Source organism: Balearica regulorum, chromosome 7, assembly GCF_011004875.1.
Source record: "Balearica regulorum gibbericeps isolate bBalReg1 chromosome 7, bBalReg1.pri, whole genome shotgun sequence".
In the NCBI taxonomy this organism is placed as follows: domain Eukaryota; kingdom Metazoa; phylum Chordata; class Aves; order Gruiformes; family Gruidae; genus Balearica; species Balearica regulorum.
In genome coordinates, this window is record NC_046190.1 from 7932260 (window position 1) to 7948820 (window position 16561).

The 16561-nt window shown below is 42.3% G+C and overlaps 1 protein-coding gene across 1 annotated transcript; it reads right to left on the reverse strand.

Moving 5' to 3' along the window:
• Window positions 1–5135: 5135 nt before the first annotated feature.
• On the reverse strand, window positions 5136–11174 carry KCNK18 (potassium two pore domain channel subfamily K member 18). The gene is made up of 3 exons (XM_010309549.1): window positions 10958–11174; window positions 9739–9885; window positions 5136–5947 (listed from the first exon to the last, which is right to left on the reverse strand). The coding sequence occupies exons 1-3, from the start codon at window positions 11172–11174 to the stop codon at window positions 5136–5138; spliced, it is 1176 nt and encodes a 391-aa protein (XP_010307851.1).
• Window positions 11175–16561: the final 5387 nt, after the last annotated feature.

Below are 16561 nucleotides of genomic sequence, written 5' to 3' on the forward strand. Positions count from 1 at the left end.
GAAGCAAAAAAAAAAAAAAAAAAAAAAGAAAAGAAAAAAAAAAGCAAGCAAGCTCAGATTCACATGCAAAACCGTGAGCACAAGCCAACTAACATTTGTCCAAGCACTTCCTAAAACTCTTTAATGAGCACCACATGCAGACAACCGGCTATTGGCACGCACGAGCAATGCAGCCACTGACTTCTTTGTCCATGAAGCTTTGTATTTAGACCTTTGGCCACCATCCTAAAAATACTGGCCTCATATATGAGAGATCTGGTGTCTTCTTGCAGCTATTACTTGCTATGAGTGATGGAGCAAATTCCTAGTATTTCTGTCACCATCTATGCCTATGTACTTTAAGAAAGATAATTGAAATTTATCCTGAGCAACTTGATCTCCCTTGCTCTGTCTGTAATGTAGGCTATCATTTTGGATAGCTTGAGAAATATTTTTTCTACCATACATGTGGGGCATGGATAAGGAAGAAAGGGAAAGGTAGCCTAACTAAATAAGTTGTTCTTAGAATATAATACATCCTGGTAGAACAGCTGAGCACAGCCTGTGAAGGTGCTGAAGAAGAAGAAGAAGAAGAAGAAGAAGAAGAAGAAGAAGAAGAAGAAGAAGAAGAAGAAGAAGAAGAAGAAGTTGTTTTTGAAAGCCAGGGAAAATAAGACGACCCATCTTTCTGGGTTCACAAAACATCATATTGCATGCAACAGCCACACATGCTACATGTGATGCACCCTGTGGTCTGGCAATTAGGATCACAAGGTACGCTGGGATCCTGGAAGCAAAGGGGACTGCAGGGACTCCTCTCAGCTGGAGTCTCAGCCTTTGCCTCTGCTAAGCCTGACACCACGCGTGCTATTAGCATTCATTATATGAGAGTGTTTTTGTGATGTGGGTGCATCTCCACCTGGAACGAGTTGAAAAAGCATAAAGACCATCAAAGTGCTATCAAATGTTATTAACATTGAGCCCACTAAAATCTGGACTACATCTGAACTACTGGCACACAGATGACAAGTCCTACATCCCATTAAGAATTTCCTGAGTCCTCAGACATATTGTTCATGTAAAGGATGCTTCTGAATGGGTTGCTGTTCTTTAAATGTCAAAGCAGAGAATATGAGGAATATTTCTAATGGTTTCGTTAATGGCTTTTCAGTCCAGTCCCTGTATCTTATGTCTGCCACTGTTTTATCTCTCGGAAGCCTCCCTTGCACAGACTCCCCTGCCCTCCCTATGGCTGCTGATGGAGAGACCTGTGCTGGAGCCCAACAACCGTGACCACCGTGCCAATCTCCAAAGGGCTCTCCAAACACAGACTGGCTGCACAATCCTTCACCAGACCAGAAGCACCAACCCACACCATGTTTTCAGTACCTCTCAAGCATCTCTTCATCATATTTATGCCTATACAGAAAATGGCTCCATCCTCTACCATTGCTGTCATTTTCTCTCCCTAACCCTTCTGCCCAAAGGGCAGAATGCCTTTTCCATTCATTTCTCCATCCCTCCCTCTGTAATTCCCCCACCAGGAATACCCTCCTCTCCACTCCTAAGTGCTCGTGACAGCTGCCATCTTGGCCCAATCAGGAGTGATTGATCCAGCATCCTTCAGCGCCAAGTGCATTTGATCTGTAAAGCTCTCCAGCTGGGTTTGTAATAACTCATATCCTTTGTGGGTTACACATCAAGCAACTCTTTCCCCGTCAGTCACGTCTTTCCTGATAGAAAAGTTCTTCCATGAAGCCCTTCACAGCTAATCCACCATCTCATGCAGCACGTGATGGAAAAAGTTATGAAAAGCAGTATTTTGTACTGCTTTGATGCAAACAAAGCTGATTTCCATGTCAATTTTGTTGAATGAAAACTACTGGGGGCAGAGACAGTGAATTCTTCTAGGATTTAGGCCATCATAAGAGCAGTCAACTCATAAATATTTATGCCTGAGGCTCACTAAATGAGCACTACTCACTACTTTGTTTCATTTTCATTAACTCTGTTGCTGTATTCACTGAGCTACATTCAGGTCCTGCTCTACAGACCAAACCGCTGCTCTCGCCGTCAGTGCAAGGCTGCTGCGTACTTCTCTGGCGTCTGGGAAATTGTCTTCCAACTTTGATAGTAAGAAAATTAGGACCAGATATTCCTGGTTGCGTGGGAGCAGTGTTTCAGTGCACCTGAGAAAACATAAATACCTTTTTATCCCTGACATTTGGATGTGTGTCCAGCTCTCCACCCTCCTTTAGGTCCACGGCACAAGACGAATGATCGTGTTATATTTGCCGCAGGCTGGTTGGGTTGTGTTGCCTAAAGCACAATTTTTTTTTTTTTTTTTTTTTTGTGATATGTTTTGCAGAATCAAGGTGTGTTAGTTTGTCTACCTTGGACACAAATGTGAGACCAAATATGCCTTCAGAAATCAGATTTACTGAATATTTTGTTAGCTATACAACAATCTGCTGCGATGCATTACAGGCACTGAACTCAGGTCAGAACAAGACCGTCAGACCAGTATTCTGTCTCTGAGAGATATCGGGTTGCAAAGGAAGAACACAAGGACAGGAAAGCCTGTAGAGATGCTTCCTCCTCATCTGCCAATTTGGTACTCAGTGATTATTGAGCCAGAAGTGCTATTTTTATATGTAATTGTTTTTCAAGTTTTTCTTTCATGATTTTGTCCCATTTCCCATTGATCTAATGTGAACTTTTAGTTGCCACATCCTCCCATGCCAAAGAGTATCTACAACTTAATTATATGTTGTGTGAAGTACCATTTTCTCTTCTTTTTGTTTCTTTTCTTAAACCTGCCACATGCTAGTTTCATTTGGCAGCCCTAGCTCTCATAATGAAAGTTGTTTAACAATCATTCCATCATTCCCTATTTCCCTCCTCTGTGCCCTTATAATGTTACACATCTCTCCTTTAGTCTCCGACCTCTTTCCAGACTAGAGACCTACTCTACGTGTCTCATCTGGAAGTTGTTCCTTATCTTTGTTCATCCATTTCCCTGGTCTATAAACTTTTTCCAATTTGAGATATCCTTTGGGACAGGAAGGAGCAGGGCTGTGCATTGTATTCAAGAGACAGGTGCGCTGTCATTTTATAGAGGGCCATGGTGATGTGATCTGTTCTCTCACCTTCTATAAAATATGTTTTTATTCCCAATAACTGATGGGTTCTATATGAAGGAAAGCTGTTTACTGCCATCCTTTTGCCATAACTTAAATGATTTGATACAGAATCCTTACTGCAAGTCCAGCCAAAATTCCCTAAGTCAGTAAAGTAAATGTGAAGTATCAAGGTACCAAGTCAAGGAGAAATCTATAGGGGATGAATTCAGGATTAATGTCTCTCCAAAAACGAGATCTCACTGATATGAGAAACTAATTAAATGATGTAAAGACCAGTTCTACTAATGCTGGCCGTGTTAGGCATATCACAAGGAAGAACCCTGAGGAGGAGGAAGTGCAGGTCTCTGATCCAAAGCCCATTAAATCATCTGGGTCTTTTCATTGATTTCTGAGAACTTTGGCACGGGTCCAAGGTTCTACACTGATTTTAATCCAAAGACATAAAATAAAGTAATATGAGAATAGTCTGAACAAAAGGACTTTGTATGTGAAGCCAAAGTCACGGCAAACATGAAAAAGTTAATCAGAGTTCCTTCCAGCTGCTGTATTCTTTATTGTTATTCTTATAAAGCACTTTTCTATATACCATCATTCATTATATATTTTGCATATCATCAGTGCATCTAATTATTAATAAAGACTGGATACACATTACCATGTACATGGAGTGTAACACAGATAGGATGCCATGTAAATATTCTGAAAATTACAGCTTCAAATAACAAATTTACTATGGAGAATATTGTACATTCTGTACATAATCAAGCATGCTTTAATATCTACAGATGTCACCCCTCATGTTCAGTGGGCATGCATATAGTTTACAAGTTAAGAGGCGGTTAATTAAAGTCAGTGGTTTCTGTTATAGAGTGTGTTGGGGTCTTTTTGACAGAAAAAAAATTATCTATCATTGATAGCTCATTTCAGATTATGAATAATATAAGCAAAATCTTGAAGAAATAGCATAATTCACACATTAATGTGCTCCAATTCACATATTAATGTACAGGATCCTCACCACATCCCAGTGAAACAGGAAGGTTTTTCTTTCTACAGGTGGGTCAAGGAACTCACAGAAGTCAAGTAGTCTGTGCAGAGTAAAACCTGGATTAGGAGTGGGGACTTCTGGCATCGATGTCCCCAGACCATCATGCTTCTTTAATAGCAAAGAGATGGAGGTTTGTTCCGTGACTGTAGTCACCTTCAGGTTTGCTGCATGCCTTCCCCCAGGTGACCCTCTCGAGAGCAGAACTCGTCATAAGCACTTCTGTAGCTGGACATCATGAGACACACACCGACTCTGGGCTGAGTACAGGTATGATAAATCATGATGGAAACGGAGTGGTTTCAGCCCTGAACAGATGAACAATTCTCTGATTGATTTCTGGACACGAGACAGTGAAAGAGGTGAAAACTTGGTGTCCTTCCTCTTATTTTAAAATTCCTCTGGCCTGCACAAATGTACAATGTATGCAATACGTGCAGTCATGATGAAAGAGCAGCTGGGTTCATAGTTCTTCTCCCCAACTCTCTCTGATGATGAATCATTTTGCAGGAGCATGCTGTCACAGTTCAGGTCTGACAGCCACAACCAAACTGTTTCTGGCTGCAGACAAGGTGGTAGGAGGAGACATTGATCTGAGCCTTGCTTGGACAACTGCTGAAAAAACAAAAGTCCTAAATTGGCTTGCTGTGGGAGAGAGGACAGAAAGGTTGCTGAAAGGCAGAGCTTTGCAAAAGATGCAAGGGAGTACTGGCAGGGAGAGCCTTCTTTTTCATCACACGTCATCTTCTTTTATTATTTAGCAGATGGGACCTTGTTGGAAAGTACTCCCTGGAGATGCCTTCACCAAGTGTCTCCTGAGGTATTCAGCCATTTTACAGTAGATTCTCAGGGGAAATCAGAATAAAATATGCCTCCTGCCAGCCCAAGGCAGGGAGAAGAAATGCACAGGAACAGTTTCATCTCATTGCAGTGGCCAATGCTTACAAGCGAAGGAGAAATAACCGTTCTTATTTTGGATATACCTTCTTTGATGGCATCTTTTTCTCCCCACAAAATGAAATCACCTTTTTATACAAACCAATTAAGCGGTCTTGGCCCAGCTTAAAAGCAATGAAGACAATTTCCATGCCAATAATAATATAGAGGGAAAAAAACAAGAAAAACTTGGGATGTTCCAGTTGTGTATCTCCAAATCCAATAGTTGTCAAGGTGATAAAGCAGAAATAAAAGGCTTCCTGAAAATCCAACCTGGTTTCCCAGTTTGGGAGAATAGCAGCTGCACAGGAGATGTACACAAAGATAACTAGCACCATTAATACAATGGGCACATCTAATTTTTCTAACTGTTTCCCGATTTTGTCAAAATTCTCAATTACTCTGGACATTGTCTTTCCCCTGGCTAGTTCAGGACATGAACTCCATCTCTCAATGCTTTTATTTCTTGCTTGTTTCGTATGTTCCTTTTCTCTGTCAATTAACATTTCAAAAATTTCGGCATTGCGGTATTTGATTGGCTTCCTTTTAAGACCTGGCTGACTTTTCAGAACTTCCATAATAGTCAAGGGCTCATTGATGACGACTTTAGACTGTGCTCTGGATTTCGGTTCATCCCCTTTGTTACATGTGGATCCAGAACAGAGTTTAGAGGCTAGAATTTTTGACTGTAGTTTTCTGAATTCATTGTAAGACTTGGATAAGAGAGTCGCAAGGATGTCTCCCATGTCTGTCAGGACCAAGAACATCAGAGGGATGCCAAATAAAGCATAGAGCATACAGAGATATTTTCCAACCCGTGTCACAGGATAGGTATTACCATAACCTTGAACAAAAACAAAAAGAGGAAGAGAAGAGAAAGGGAGAGAGAACATCATGATTTACTAGGTATTCACATCCTCTGAGGTTTTTATTGCTGTCAATTTTTAAAGTGAATTTTTAGTCCAGAACATGCTGGTCTTTTTTGCTTTGCTTTGAAGCTATTAAAATTTCTGAGTCTCAAATGCTGGTTACTAATGCAGGCATCCTACCTCTTCAAGCACTTGAAGGTTTGGAATTTGCCAATTCTGTTGAATTAACTCTTCCTATCTTATCTGCACCTAATCAGCTGTTCGACTTAACTGACTGACAACAAGAGGTCAATTAGGGAGCAGAAACAAAAGGTTTGGGCCAGCCCAAGATTGGTGTGCAGCCTCTGTCCTGCTGGAGACTGTTACCGGGAAGATTTCCTGACCTGGGAGTCTGGGTTAAGAAGGATCCAAAAGGCAAGAGAGCAAGAGAGGTCTTGGGCCCATGGGTCCCTTCACAGGGAAGCTGAGCTGAGGGCTGAGCTCACAGAGACAACTGCTGATGCTGGGGGAAGCTAATGGCCTGTGCATGAGGAGCTGGGGGATCATCTCCTGGCCAACCTCCACGATCTGGCAGTACGACCCAGTGATTTCTGGGAGTGAAACTCCCTGAGCTCTGGGAAGATTCAGATCTGGATGGCTGTCTGAATTGCAAAACTGGGACAGCACTATGGATCAAACTGGGACAACGAGACCCATCTCTCAAACTTCATTTCTTTGCCCAAACTACTTGTGACGAATGGTAAGCTACTAACGGAATTTGAAACTGTCCCTAGTTCATCAGCTCTAGCTCTAATGGCACATGTTGTATTGACATTGTGTTTGTACTGACTTCATAGTTTTCAGAGTCTCTTAAATGTATTCAGGAGAACAAAGGATCAAGTGAAGAAGCATATGTTTATCACATGAGGAAATGCATGTTTATTCTAGAGTACTAAAGCTTACTGTATTGGGTCTGGCTGAGATGGAGTTAATTCTCCCCACAGCAGCCCTCATGGTGCTGTGCTGTGTATTGGTAGCTAGCAAACTGTTGATAACCCACCAGTGTTTTGGCTACTACTGAGCAGTGTCAGCACACATCAAGGCTGTCTTTCCAACATTTCTTTTTCCCCAGCAGCAGGCTGGGGGTGGGCAAGATCTTGGGAGGGGACACAGCTAGGACAGCTGACCCAAACTGACCAAAGGGATATTCCATACCATATGACGTCATGCTCAGCAGTAAGAAACTGAGAATAGGGGGAGGAAAAGGGCGGGGGCATTCGTTGGTTTTTTTTTTTTAAATGTTTGTCTTCCGGAGTAAGGGGCACATTTACTGAAGCCCTACTTCCCAGGAAGTGGCCGGACATCGCCTGCTGATGGGAAGTAGTGAATAATCTTTGCTTTTTGCTTTGCTTCCGCACGCGGCTTTTTGCTTTAGCTACATTAAACTGCCTTTCTCTCGACCCATGAGTTTGGGGTTGTTTTTCTCTATCTTCCTTTCTCCCCTCCCTGCCTTGCTGAGGAGGCGAGTGATAGAGCGGCTCTGGTGGGCACCTGGCCCCCAGCCAGGGTCAACCCACCACACTTACAAATATCAATTACAACAGATAGAGAAGTACTATCAGATGCATGGCCTTTATGATACATAAAATGGTAGCAGAAGATACACCCTTTCCCTAAATTCAATGTGAGTGTTTATATTTCCTTCCTCTAACATATTGGATATGAAACTTAGAATTTAAGTTAGTGCTTTTCCATTACAGTGGCAGAAAACATCAGCATTATATTAATTGTATTAAATTTTAACAACTATTTTTCTTCTCATCCTCCAAAAAGACTTAAAGCATTTCTTCTCAGATCCTTAGCCTGTCAGATTATTAGCTCATATGCTGAGGTATGGTTTCCTTAACTTTCTTCATCCATTCATGTTTGTTTTCACCACTGGCTGCCATAGCCTTTGTTATGAATCCAACCTCGGTCCCTCCTTTGCTGTGAGGCACTGAAAAACTGTTCTCTGTCGCTCTGTTCCCCACTGGCTAACTGGGAATGCTAATCCTTACTACTGAAGCAATTGGGGAAGATTAATTCTTGTAGTTATTGTACAGAGTGATTTTTTTCTCTTTCCCCCCCCCCCTCAATTTCCATGCATTAAAAATACCTAGTGCAGTTTCAAGGGTTAAAACTTATCTGGAGCTTAAATTTAGCTATTCAGAAATCTAGCCCGGCTGAGCCACCAGGCAACATCTATGGGCAGTGAAGAGACGGCAGTTCAGACCACTGATCTTCAGACTAGATGCCTTGCTTCTCCTAGGCAATTACAGGCAGCTAAGTTGACTGTAACCTGACGTGATTTATCGGTACCTAATAGTACAAATAACAAACCCACCACCATGGAAACAGCCGCTTGTTAGCAACAAATATTCCAAGCTTCCTACTGATCCCAAAACTCAGCTCGAAGCCTGAGGAAGCTGTGTTAACGCTCAGCGCAATGAAGGCAAAAAATAACGGCAGTTTAGAAATAAATGTGTTTGGTCAGTGCGTATGGGGACATTTGTAAAGTCCCATGTCAACAGAGATGGGTAAGTATACGCAGTCAAAAAGTTTTCAACAATATGGTTTTTCATCAGTTTGCTGAAGTCAAAGCTTTCTGATCAAACGTCCTCTTTCAAATATTCCTAGCTGTTGTGTTTGCACTAGGAAATATTCACTGGGGTGAGGATTCAGGTCTGCATCACCAGTATGTGTCTCTGATGACCTAGTAACTGTCTTCAAACTCAGGGGCTGCAGGAATCTGAGTTTGAACAGTCACCTAAGACATCAGAGTCTGAGGTTCAAGCCTCTGCTGTGACTCAACACACAAGGGTCTCCTCCGTGCTCCAAGCGAACACATTAACTCTCACGCTATCCCTTGTATAGGATAAACTCTTTTTCAAGGTTCAGTTTTTCTTTTGCATTAAGATGCATCCCCATGCTGGGATCTTGAGCATATCCTAATGCAGTGGAGACATGTCTTTGCAATTTGATACAATGTCGTGGGATGATTTCTCATCCAGCTTTGATTCTGACAAATTTAGATAGTCAGTGTCTGTACTTGCCTGCATTTGAGAAACATTAGCAAAGGGATAAAAGTAGCTTTGGGAATGAGCGTGAGGAGTTGTATTTAGCAACGCAGAGGGAGCTAAAACCAGAGCAGATGTTTCCATTTGATCTAGGTCCTTCTTTGAAATATGAAGTCAGAATGAAAGGTTTCACAGGTGTGACAAACATCGCCATGTGCTATTAACCCAGAGAAGTGTGAACAACAGCACGGTTAAGTATAGAGCTATAGATTTACAAAGCTGAGTTAAACATAAATAACAGGGAAGCAATTGAAAAAACAATATATGCATAATGAATTACCTCCTACAGTGAAGAAAACACTACCCAGCGTAACACGCAATAGTGGGAAGGATAAGGTTTGACTGGAAAATGGAGCTTTATTTTTACTTTCATATAATAGTTTTGTGCACATGTCGTAGATGAGTACATGTTACTGTATGCATGCAGTGATGTAGCTAATTGGTGTGTAGCATCACTAGTTACCAAACTCTGGCTTGCTTCTGTGACTCAGCTATGTCTCTGCAATCTGTGTTTGCAGAACTCCTTGCAGACTCATCGACAATACTCAGGAGAAAAATTGAAGGGGATTTGGGCATTTGTTTTGTTCTTTTAAATTCCCCGGAAGAAATACATTAGAGAAAGCAGCAATAGCAATTGATTCTGCAGGGGGTTACTTTACCTCTGAACTTACCCACAGTTGTGAATACTGTGCAGCAGAAAAAGAGAGACCCAAAGAAAGTCCAGATATCTTTTGGATTGACAAACCAGTCTCGTTCAGCTCTGTTGAGCAGTTCACGGATTTCTTCCTTAAATATCTCCTCATTTTCTGTCATGTTATCTGTTACAGTAACAACAGGAGATACACTGAGTGTTTGCAGATCACCACTCAGGGAGCAGCCATCCTGTTATTCCAGTGAAGTTTACTCCAGCTAAGGATTTGCTGGTATTCTTTTAGAAGATAAAAACATTCATCTCCCCTTCCCCCTCACCCCTGAAAAAAATCAGGTGGATTCAATGGCTTCAATGAATAAAGAAACAAAGAATGAGCAAGTTCTGCTCCAGAAAAGCCAAAATATGACAAAAATAAGCATAAAGAAGCAGTACAGTAAAGACTGAATATTTAGCTTCCAGCCTGAAAGTACTGTTTCATTTTGGACTCCCCAGGAGATTAGTCTTCTTTTGACCCAAAGACACTAGAAATGTGGGGTCGTCAGTATATGACCGATATGAACCACGTGGGTGGCACTGCCCAGCACCCCGCTGTGAATCCCAGAGCCTGCACCCCTCATTCCTCCTCATGCCTCAAGCTCTGCTTGAAAGGACATTATCTAGAGGGACCCTTGTCACAAAGACATCACAGCTTCCTGAGTGAAAGTCCAAGCCCGTGTTCAAGCCCTGACACGGATCCAGGAGGATTTCTACCCCTTCTTCTCCCTTCTACCCCCTCCACCAGCACCATCCGGTCCTGGGCGCAGCACAGCACCTGCCTCCGTCTGAGCATCCCATGGCCAGAGGGGTGGTAGGGAGGCTCAGAGCTGGGAAGAAGGAGCTGGAAGAGACTTTCTGAGACAGAGGATTCAGTCTCCAGCAATCAGAGGGAAAGACCATGGGAATCTCAGCTGCTCTTTAAGGACCTTAGGTGACTTGGGCAAAAGGGAGAACACAGACACCTCAGGAAAAGTCTTTTCAAGCAGGAACACAGGGGTCGGGGAAGCTTGCAGTAAAAAATCACAGCTAAGGAGGACAAGCAAACAACAGCAGTCATTAGCTAGGCAGAGGGAAAATCCTCTTGGCAGGTTCAGCTGTTAGTAATTTGAAGAATGTCTTCAAAAGCCAAAAGTCTCATTCAAAAAGCAAGAGAATGAGTAACTCCTTGTACAGTTAAGTCATTTTCAAATTCCAGTACATACCTGATAAATTTCTGGAGATGTACCACAGATTCTGCAGAAATTTTCTATATTCTTCACTTAAATTGACCTTCCGGTTACCTTCAATGTGGGAAAACATGAGAGCCCCAAGAAAAGCATAGATCACAAGAGACAGAATGAAGCAGGCATGTGGAAACACTGCCCAAAATATTTTTTTACATGCCCTTTTACCTCGCAGAGGCTGTGATGTTGATGCCATCCTAAGCTTGCTTTTTTTTTTTTTTTCTTTTTTAATTTTGTGGAGAAGACACAGCTTTTAGAAACAAGGATGAGGATGTAAAAGCTTTTGCATCCTAGAAAAGCTCCTCCTGTGAAAACAAGGATTGTTCTGCCTCAGGCTTTCAGGTCACATGTCTTTATAAGTGAAGATTGCACTACAGTCCCAACGGAAAAGGAGCACAACTAATCAAGCCTTGAAATATTTTTCAGTTGACAATACGCCACTCTATCCCTGAATTATTATTGATCAGCCAGCGCTGTAATGCACACAGATCATCAGCTTCTGTGGGTTTCGATTGAAGCCAACTCATGTTTAAAGTTTCTTGTGCTGAATTACAGTTTCCCATTGATACAGTAGAAATATTTCCAGCTCCCAGGGCGGAAAGTGCACACTGTAAGGGATGGATTTCTTTAAAGATTTCTCCCAGAAATGAACAGGGAGATTTAAAATTAATCAAAAGAAGGGGTTGGCACTAATTATTGTCACCTCTGGGCAGAGTGTAGAACAAAAAACTTCTTTTCTCTTTCAGATGGCTTAAAGAATCTCTCTCTATACCATGTAATCTTTGTAGGGGGTTTCTTTTGAATTTTAACAGATTTTTCTCAAAGAAGAGTCAATAAGGTTTTGCCCAGTTCTCACTTGATTAAAATCTTCCTATTAATTGAAACTCCTAGTGACCTTAGTAAGTAAGAACTGCAGGATTCAGTTCAAGGTTAATGATCTCTGCAAACTATACCCAACTTTAAAAATAAAACCTTTCTTTCATCCATCACTCTAAAACACTCAGAGCAACAAGCAGTATTTCTGCCCTTTGCAATGTTAGTAGTGGTAGTAAGGGGAGTTGGACTTTACAGAAAGAGTTGTTAAATATTTCATCTCTAGGAGTCTTTCATTAAAAATTGAAACAGCCTTGTACAGCCAAGACCTACTGAGCTATATACAAGCAACACGTCCATACTGCAAAGAAATCCTGCACAGTTACAGTGATTTCTTCTAGGTCCAACTCTCAGCAAATTGGATCACAAGATATTATATGCTCATCATTATGGAAGTATCTACCATAGAAAAGAGGCTTTCAGGGCTAAGACTAAAATAAGCCTGTGTGCTTGCTGCTTTTCTGGTTATCATCTGCCTTGTTGACTCATTCTTGCTTTTTGACAACAGAATTATAAATCCTCTTATTGCAGTCAATCTTTTTTCCCCCATTGACCTGAAACACAGGGTTGAAAACTACTAATGCTCATAATTAATCAAAAGCAACAGACCTTCCTGAGAGGTTGTACTTAGAGATAATGTCCTCAGGTTTGGTGTCCTTACCAGAGGAGCAAGGGACACAGAGAAGACAAAGGGGCAGCTGGAAGAGTGAAGTGGCTGTGGGCAGTGGGGTGCTCCATGCTGGAAGCACAACGCTGGCTTCTCTTGCAGTTTTGTAGAGAGTGGGTACCACTGCTGTATGAATTGATAGAGTTTACTTGGATTTCTAAAGAAGTCTTCACAAAGTCCCTCTCCAAAGGCTTTTGAGGGAACTAAATAGCTATGGCATGGAGAGAAAGTCTTCGCAGGAAAAAAATCAGCGATTAATAGAGAGGAACAGAGGGCAGGAGTAAAAGGCAGAGGGACATCACTGATGGAGTTATGCATGTGTCTGTGCTGGGGCTCTGCTGCTCCACACGTTCATAAATGACCTGGAAAGAGGGTAAACAGAGAGATGGCAATGTTTGCTGATGACATGAAGGTGAGACTGAGGGCATATTGGATTTATAGGAAGATCTGAGGATGCCTAGCAATGAAGTGGCAGATAAAAACAATGTAGATATGTATAAAATGGGATAAGCAATTCTAACTTCACACACAAAGTGATGGGCTCTGGGCTGACAGTCACCACTCAACAGCAAGGTCTGGGGGTACAGTATGACAGTACCACAAACACACCAGCCCAGCAATTGATCATGGTGAAAAAGGCAAAGCATACATAGGGAATTATGAGTTAGAGACTAAAATATGGGACATGTAACTACTACTGTGCAAAAGCATAGTTTGCAGATACCTAGAGTAGACAATGTGGCTCTGATACCCCGCTCTCAGTTAGCATGTATTAAAACTGGGAAAGTTTCAAACAGCAACAGGGATGATTGAAAGTATAGACAGCTAAGGAATGACCAAGCAGTTTCTTTGGCCAGGCTAAAAATCAATAACTGAGGCAGTATATTAACAGCAGCCTTCAAACTCGTGTGTGGTCTGCAGAGAGCAGGTAAGGGTTCAACTGTTCATAGTCTCCTAGGACCAGAACTGGGAACCATCCAATGAAGCAAGCAGAAACCTGCTTCAAAACAAATAAACTGGGATGATTTCTCATGTAGCTGCAAAATTCTTTGCCAAAGTGTGTTGGGTTTACATATGTTAAAGAAGAGGGTGGAGAGATGTTTAGGAGAACAATCATTAACACTGACTACAAATCACACAGGGTTCAGTAACCCCCTGAACAGAAAACAGTTGGCAGCTGGAAAAATGAAACAGAGTATTAGGCCAAATGGGCCCTATGTCTGGGGCAGTATACTCACATTTATGTTCTTCTAAAAAAGGTTTTCACTGCCCTGCATGGTAATGCTGACATAGTTTGTCCTGTGGAATTTTTCATCTGCATCTCAGATATAAACTTCTTTCCTCCAAAGTGCTTTAAAATCTTCTCAGCCTCCTCCTATATGTGGTAAGACTGCAAAGTATTTAGCAATTCCCAGGAGCTTTGCAGCCATTTACAACATCAGGCTCTGAGCTTGTGACAATGAGAAAATTTAATAAAAATATATCCAGAAATGATTTTTACATTATTTGCTTAATCTAAACCATTTCCCACTATTGTTGTATTACATATTTGAACTTAGTTGCTTAAAAGCAAATCCCACTAACCACAAGTTATTCCAAATTGAGTTACTGGTACTTGTATTGAGAGAGATTTTTGCAATACACATTTCCTATTCATGTTAATGGACAGCAAACCTGCACTTTTCCTAACTTCCATTTCTTTGATTAGGGCAAACGCGAGTGCTCTGAAGGTGCTGCTTGAAAGGAAAGTTTGTGACCACAGCTGCAAGGTTTAATTATTCTAGCACAAATACGCATATGTTAGAATTCCTACTTTATCTGATGTTCGCAGATTACAAAGGTTAAACCAAGAAGGTCATTGTTTGGGCAGTGAGATGTTTTTCAGTAATCAATAAAACTCTTCCTGCATTGAGGCATTTACTACATGCTGTCACAGACCTGCTGTGTTTACCTCTCTTCTGCAGAACACCGTTGGATTCAGCGTACTGTACTGACAAATATTCAGTAGTGTCATGCCTTCTCCTTTTCTGAACAAAACCGAATGACTTGAAGGATGGCAAGTACCTTAGGGAGACAAATGGGCACAGACTAAACTATTTGTTTTTCTTTGCGTCCGGCATTGATTCTGATGGGAATACTGTTTGATACAGGACTAAGACCCCAGCCTGGCATTACTTCATGACAATGAGCGTTAAAAACATTCAGTTCAAGATTGGATGTTAACAAGGGCCACAGAGGATTTGATCCATTGCTCTAGCATATGCCCCTGGAAAGTATTTCCCCAATGCACTAATATGCTTAAACTCCCCAAGAACGTGAGTGTTTCTGTATAAAGGTGATATCAACCCCAAGCAAAAAAACCACACCCCAAAACAACAAAAAACAAGTAGCAGCAGTAGTTGTATTAAGAAAGCAATCTCAAGGCTGTGTAAACATTAGATTTGCTCCCCAGCTATAGACACTCCAGTTGGTGAGGAAGGCTAGGGCGATGTCAGTGAGGTTTCAGAACTAGTGTCCATGAGCACTTTCAAAGGACTCTCTCCACCTCACACCCACTGTGCTTACCCCTATCCCTTCCATCCCTTCCAGCTCTTCAGAGCTGCCCCTGTGGGATTTCAGCCCAGACCGGGACCCAGAATTGGTGCTGCCTCAAGCCCAGCCCCCACACAGACACAGGACCTTTATGCAGAGCATATATCTCCTGCCAGATGAGCAACACAGGCACTCTGCAATTATTTTTCTACTCCTGACCCCAACCATGTTCCTCTGGAGTGCGAGTTCCCCTGATACCTCCTGTTCTTCCCACTGTCCCCTTGCACCTCACACTGCTGGGATGGAGAGAGAAATGCACTAATTGACTGCGTAGGGTCTATTGGATACCCCAGGGGAAGGTTTAGCTTGCTTTGTATCCATCTTTAAAAGTCTCAGCTTTCGCTTGAGTCAAGTGCTTGAGCTTGTAACCTCTGGGAATATTTGAGAGCACTCAGGACTAGCATCCTGACACTGCATATAATGCTAAGTGGATTCAAAGATGTCCAGGACTCTCACCTTGAATAGGAGCATTTCATATTTCATTCTTTGTTCACACCAAAGCCAAGCAAGTGGTCCCATCATTTCATTTATGAGAGGCAAACATTCTTCGTATGCTCCAGGAGCAGCCAAGGCTTGGCTATTAGTCTCTGTTCCTCCTCTTTTTTAAGCATGGGTGAAGTCAGTCAGCCAGAAAACATCTTCGATGGGAGGCTTTTTTGTCTAGTGACTAAACAAGCCCAGCCTTTGCTTACCCGCAAACTAACCAGACATTTCTTCATCCCCTCTTTCCCACCCCTAAATCATTGCCGGGTGGAAAGACTTCACTTGCCCCTCTTCTTTCACCCCTTCCACAAACCTGTGCAACCAGCAAAAATCTGGAAGGAGCAGAGCTGCTCTCTCAGGCAGCTGAGAGAGCTGCCCAAGGGTTAATATTTCCCAAGTGGGGGAAATATTAACCCTTCCTCCTTAGGGAACTTGCAAACTCAACTTTTTTTTCTCTCTCCCAGAGCTTCCCGTGCAATTGCACCCAGGATCCAGGGATGCAAGCATGCATGGAGGGTTTGGTCGCTGCAAAGCCTGGGTTTCCAACGCAGCAGAGCTCTGCAGCAGGCGCTTCTGCCTCCTTCTACTCATTCTGCTACCTGAACCGTGTGCTAAGTGGGAATACATTTGGGACTGGGAGAGGAAGCTGCTTCTGGACAGACAACAATCCTCAAGCCCCTTTCTAAAGTAAAATCAAACGCTGACAGATGCAGTGCAACAATTTTTAATCAGCGTGGGGAAGGCTTTGCAAACAAAGCCCGGCCACCGTCACCTCACAGCAATGTGTACGTTGCTCATTTATTTGCGTGACTCCTTTGAATGCTGTGATAACGCTTGAGGGTGTTATAACAAATGGAAAGGTTAATATCGCAATGAGTCACTAGCGTAAGACCCTGTCGCAAAGGAGACGCGGTGCAGGAGCCCTGGGTTTCCAGATAAGCAAAGGGGATTACTGAGGTTCAGCTACA

What these genes read in the sequence shown, in the direction of transcription:
- KCNK18 (XM_010309549.1), bottom strand. Translation starts at nt 11,174, where the DNA reads ATGGCATCAACATCACAGCCTCTGCGAGGTAAAAGGGCATGTAAAAAA. An exon ending in CATCTCCAGAAATTTATCAG is followed by an intron (nt 9,886 to 10,957) that starts GTATGTACTGGA and finishes TTACTGTAACAG; the next exon opens with ATAACATGACAGAAAATGAG. An exon ending in CACAGTATTCACAACTGTGG is followed by an intron (nt 5,948 to 9,738) that starts GTAAGTTCAGAG and finishes TTTTTGTTCAAG; the next exon opens with GTTATGGTAATACCTATCCT.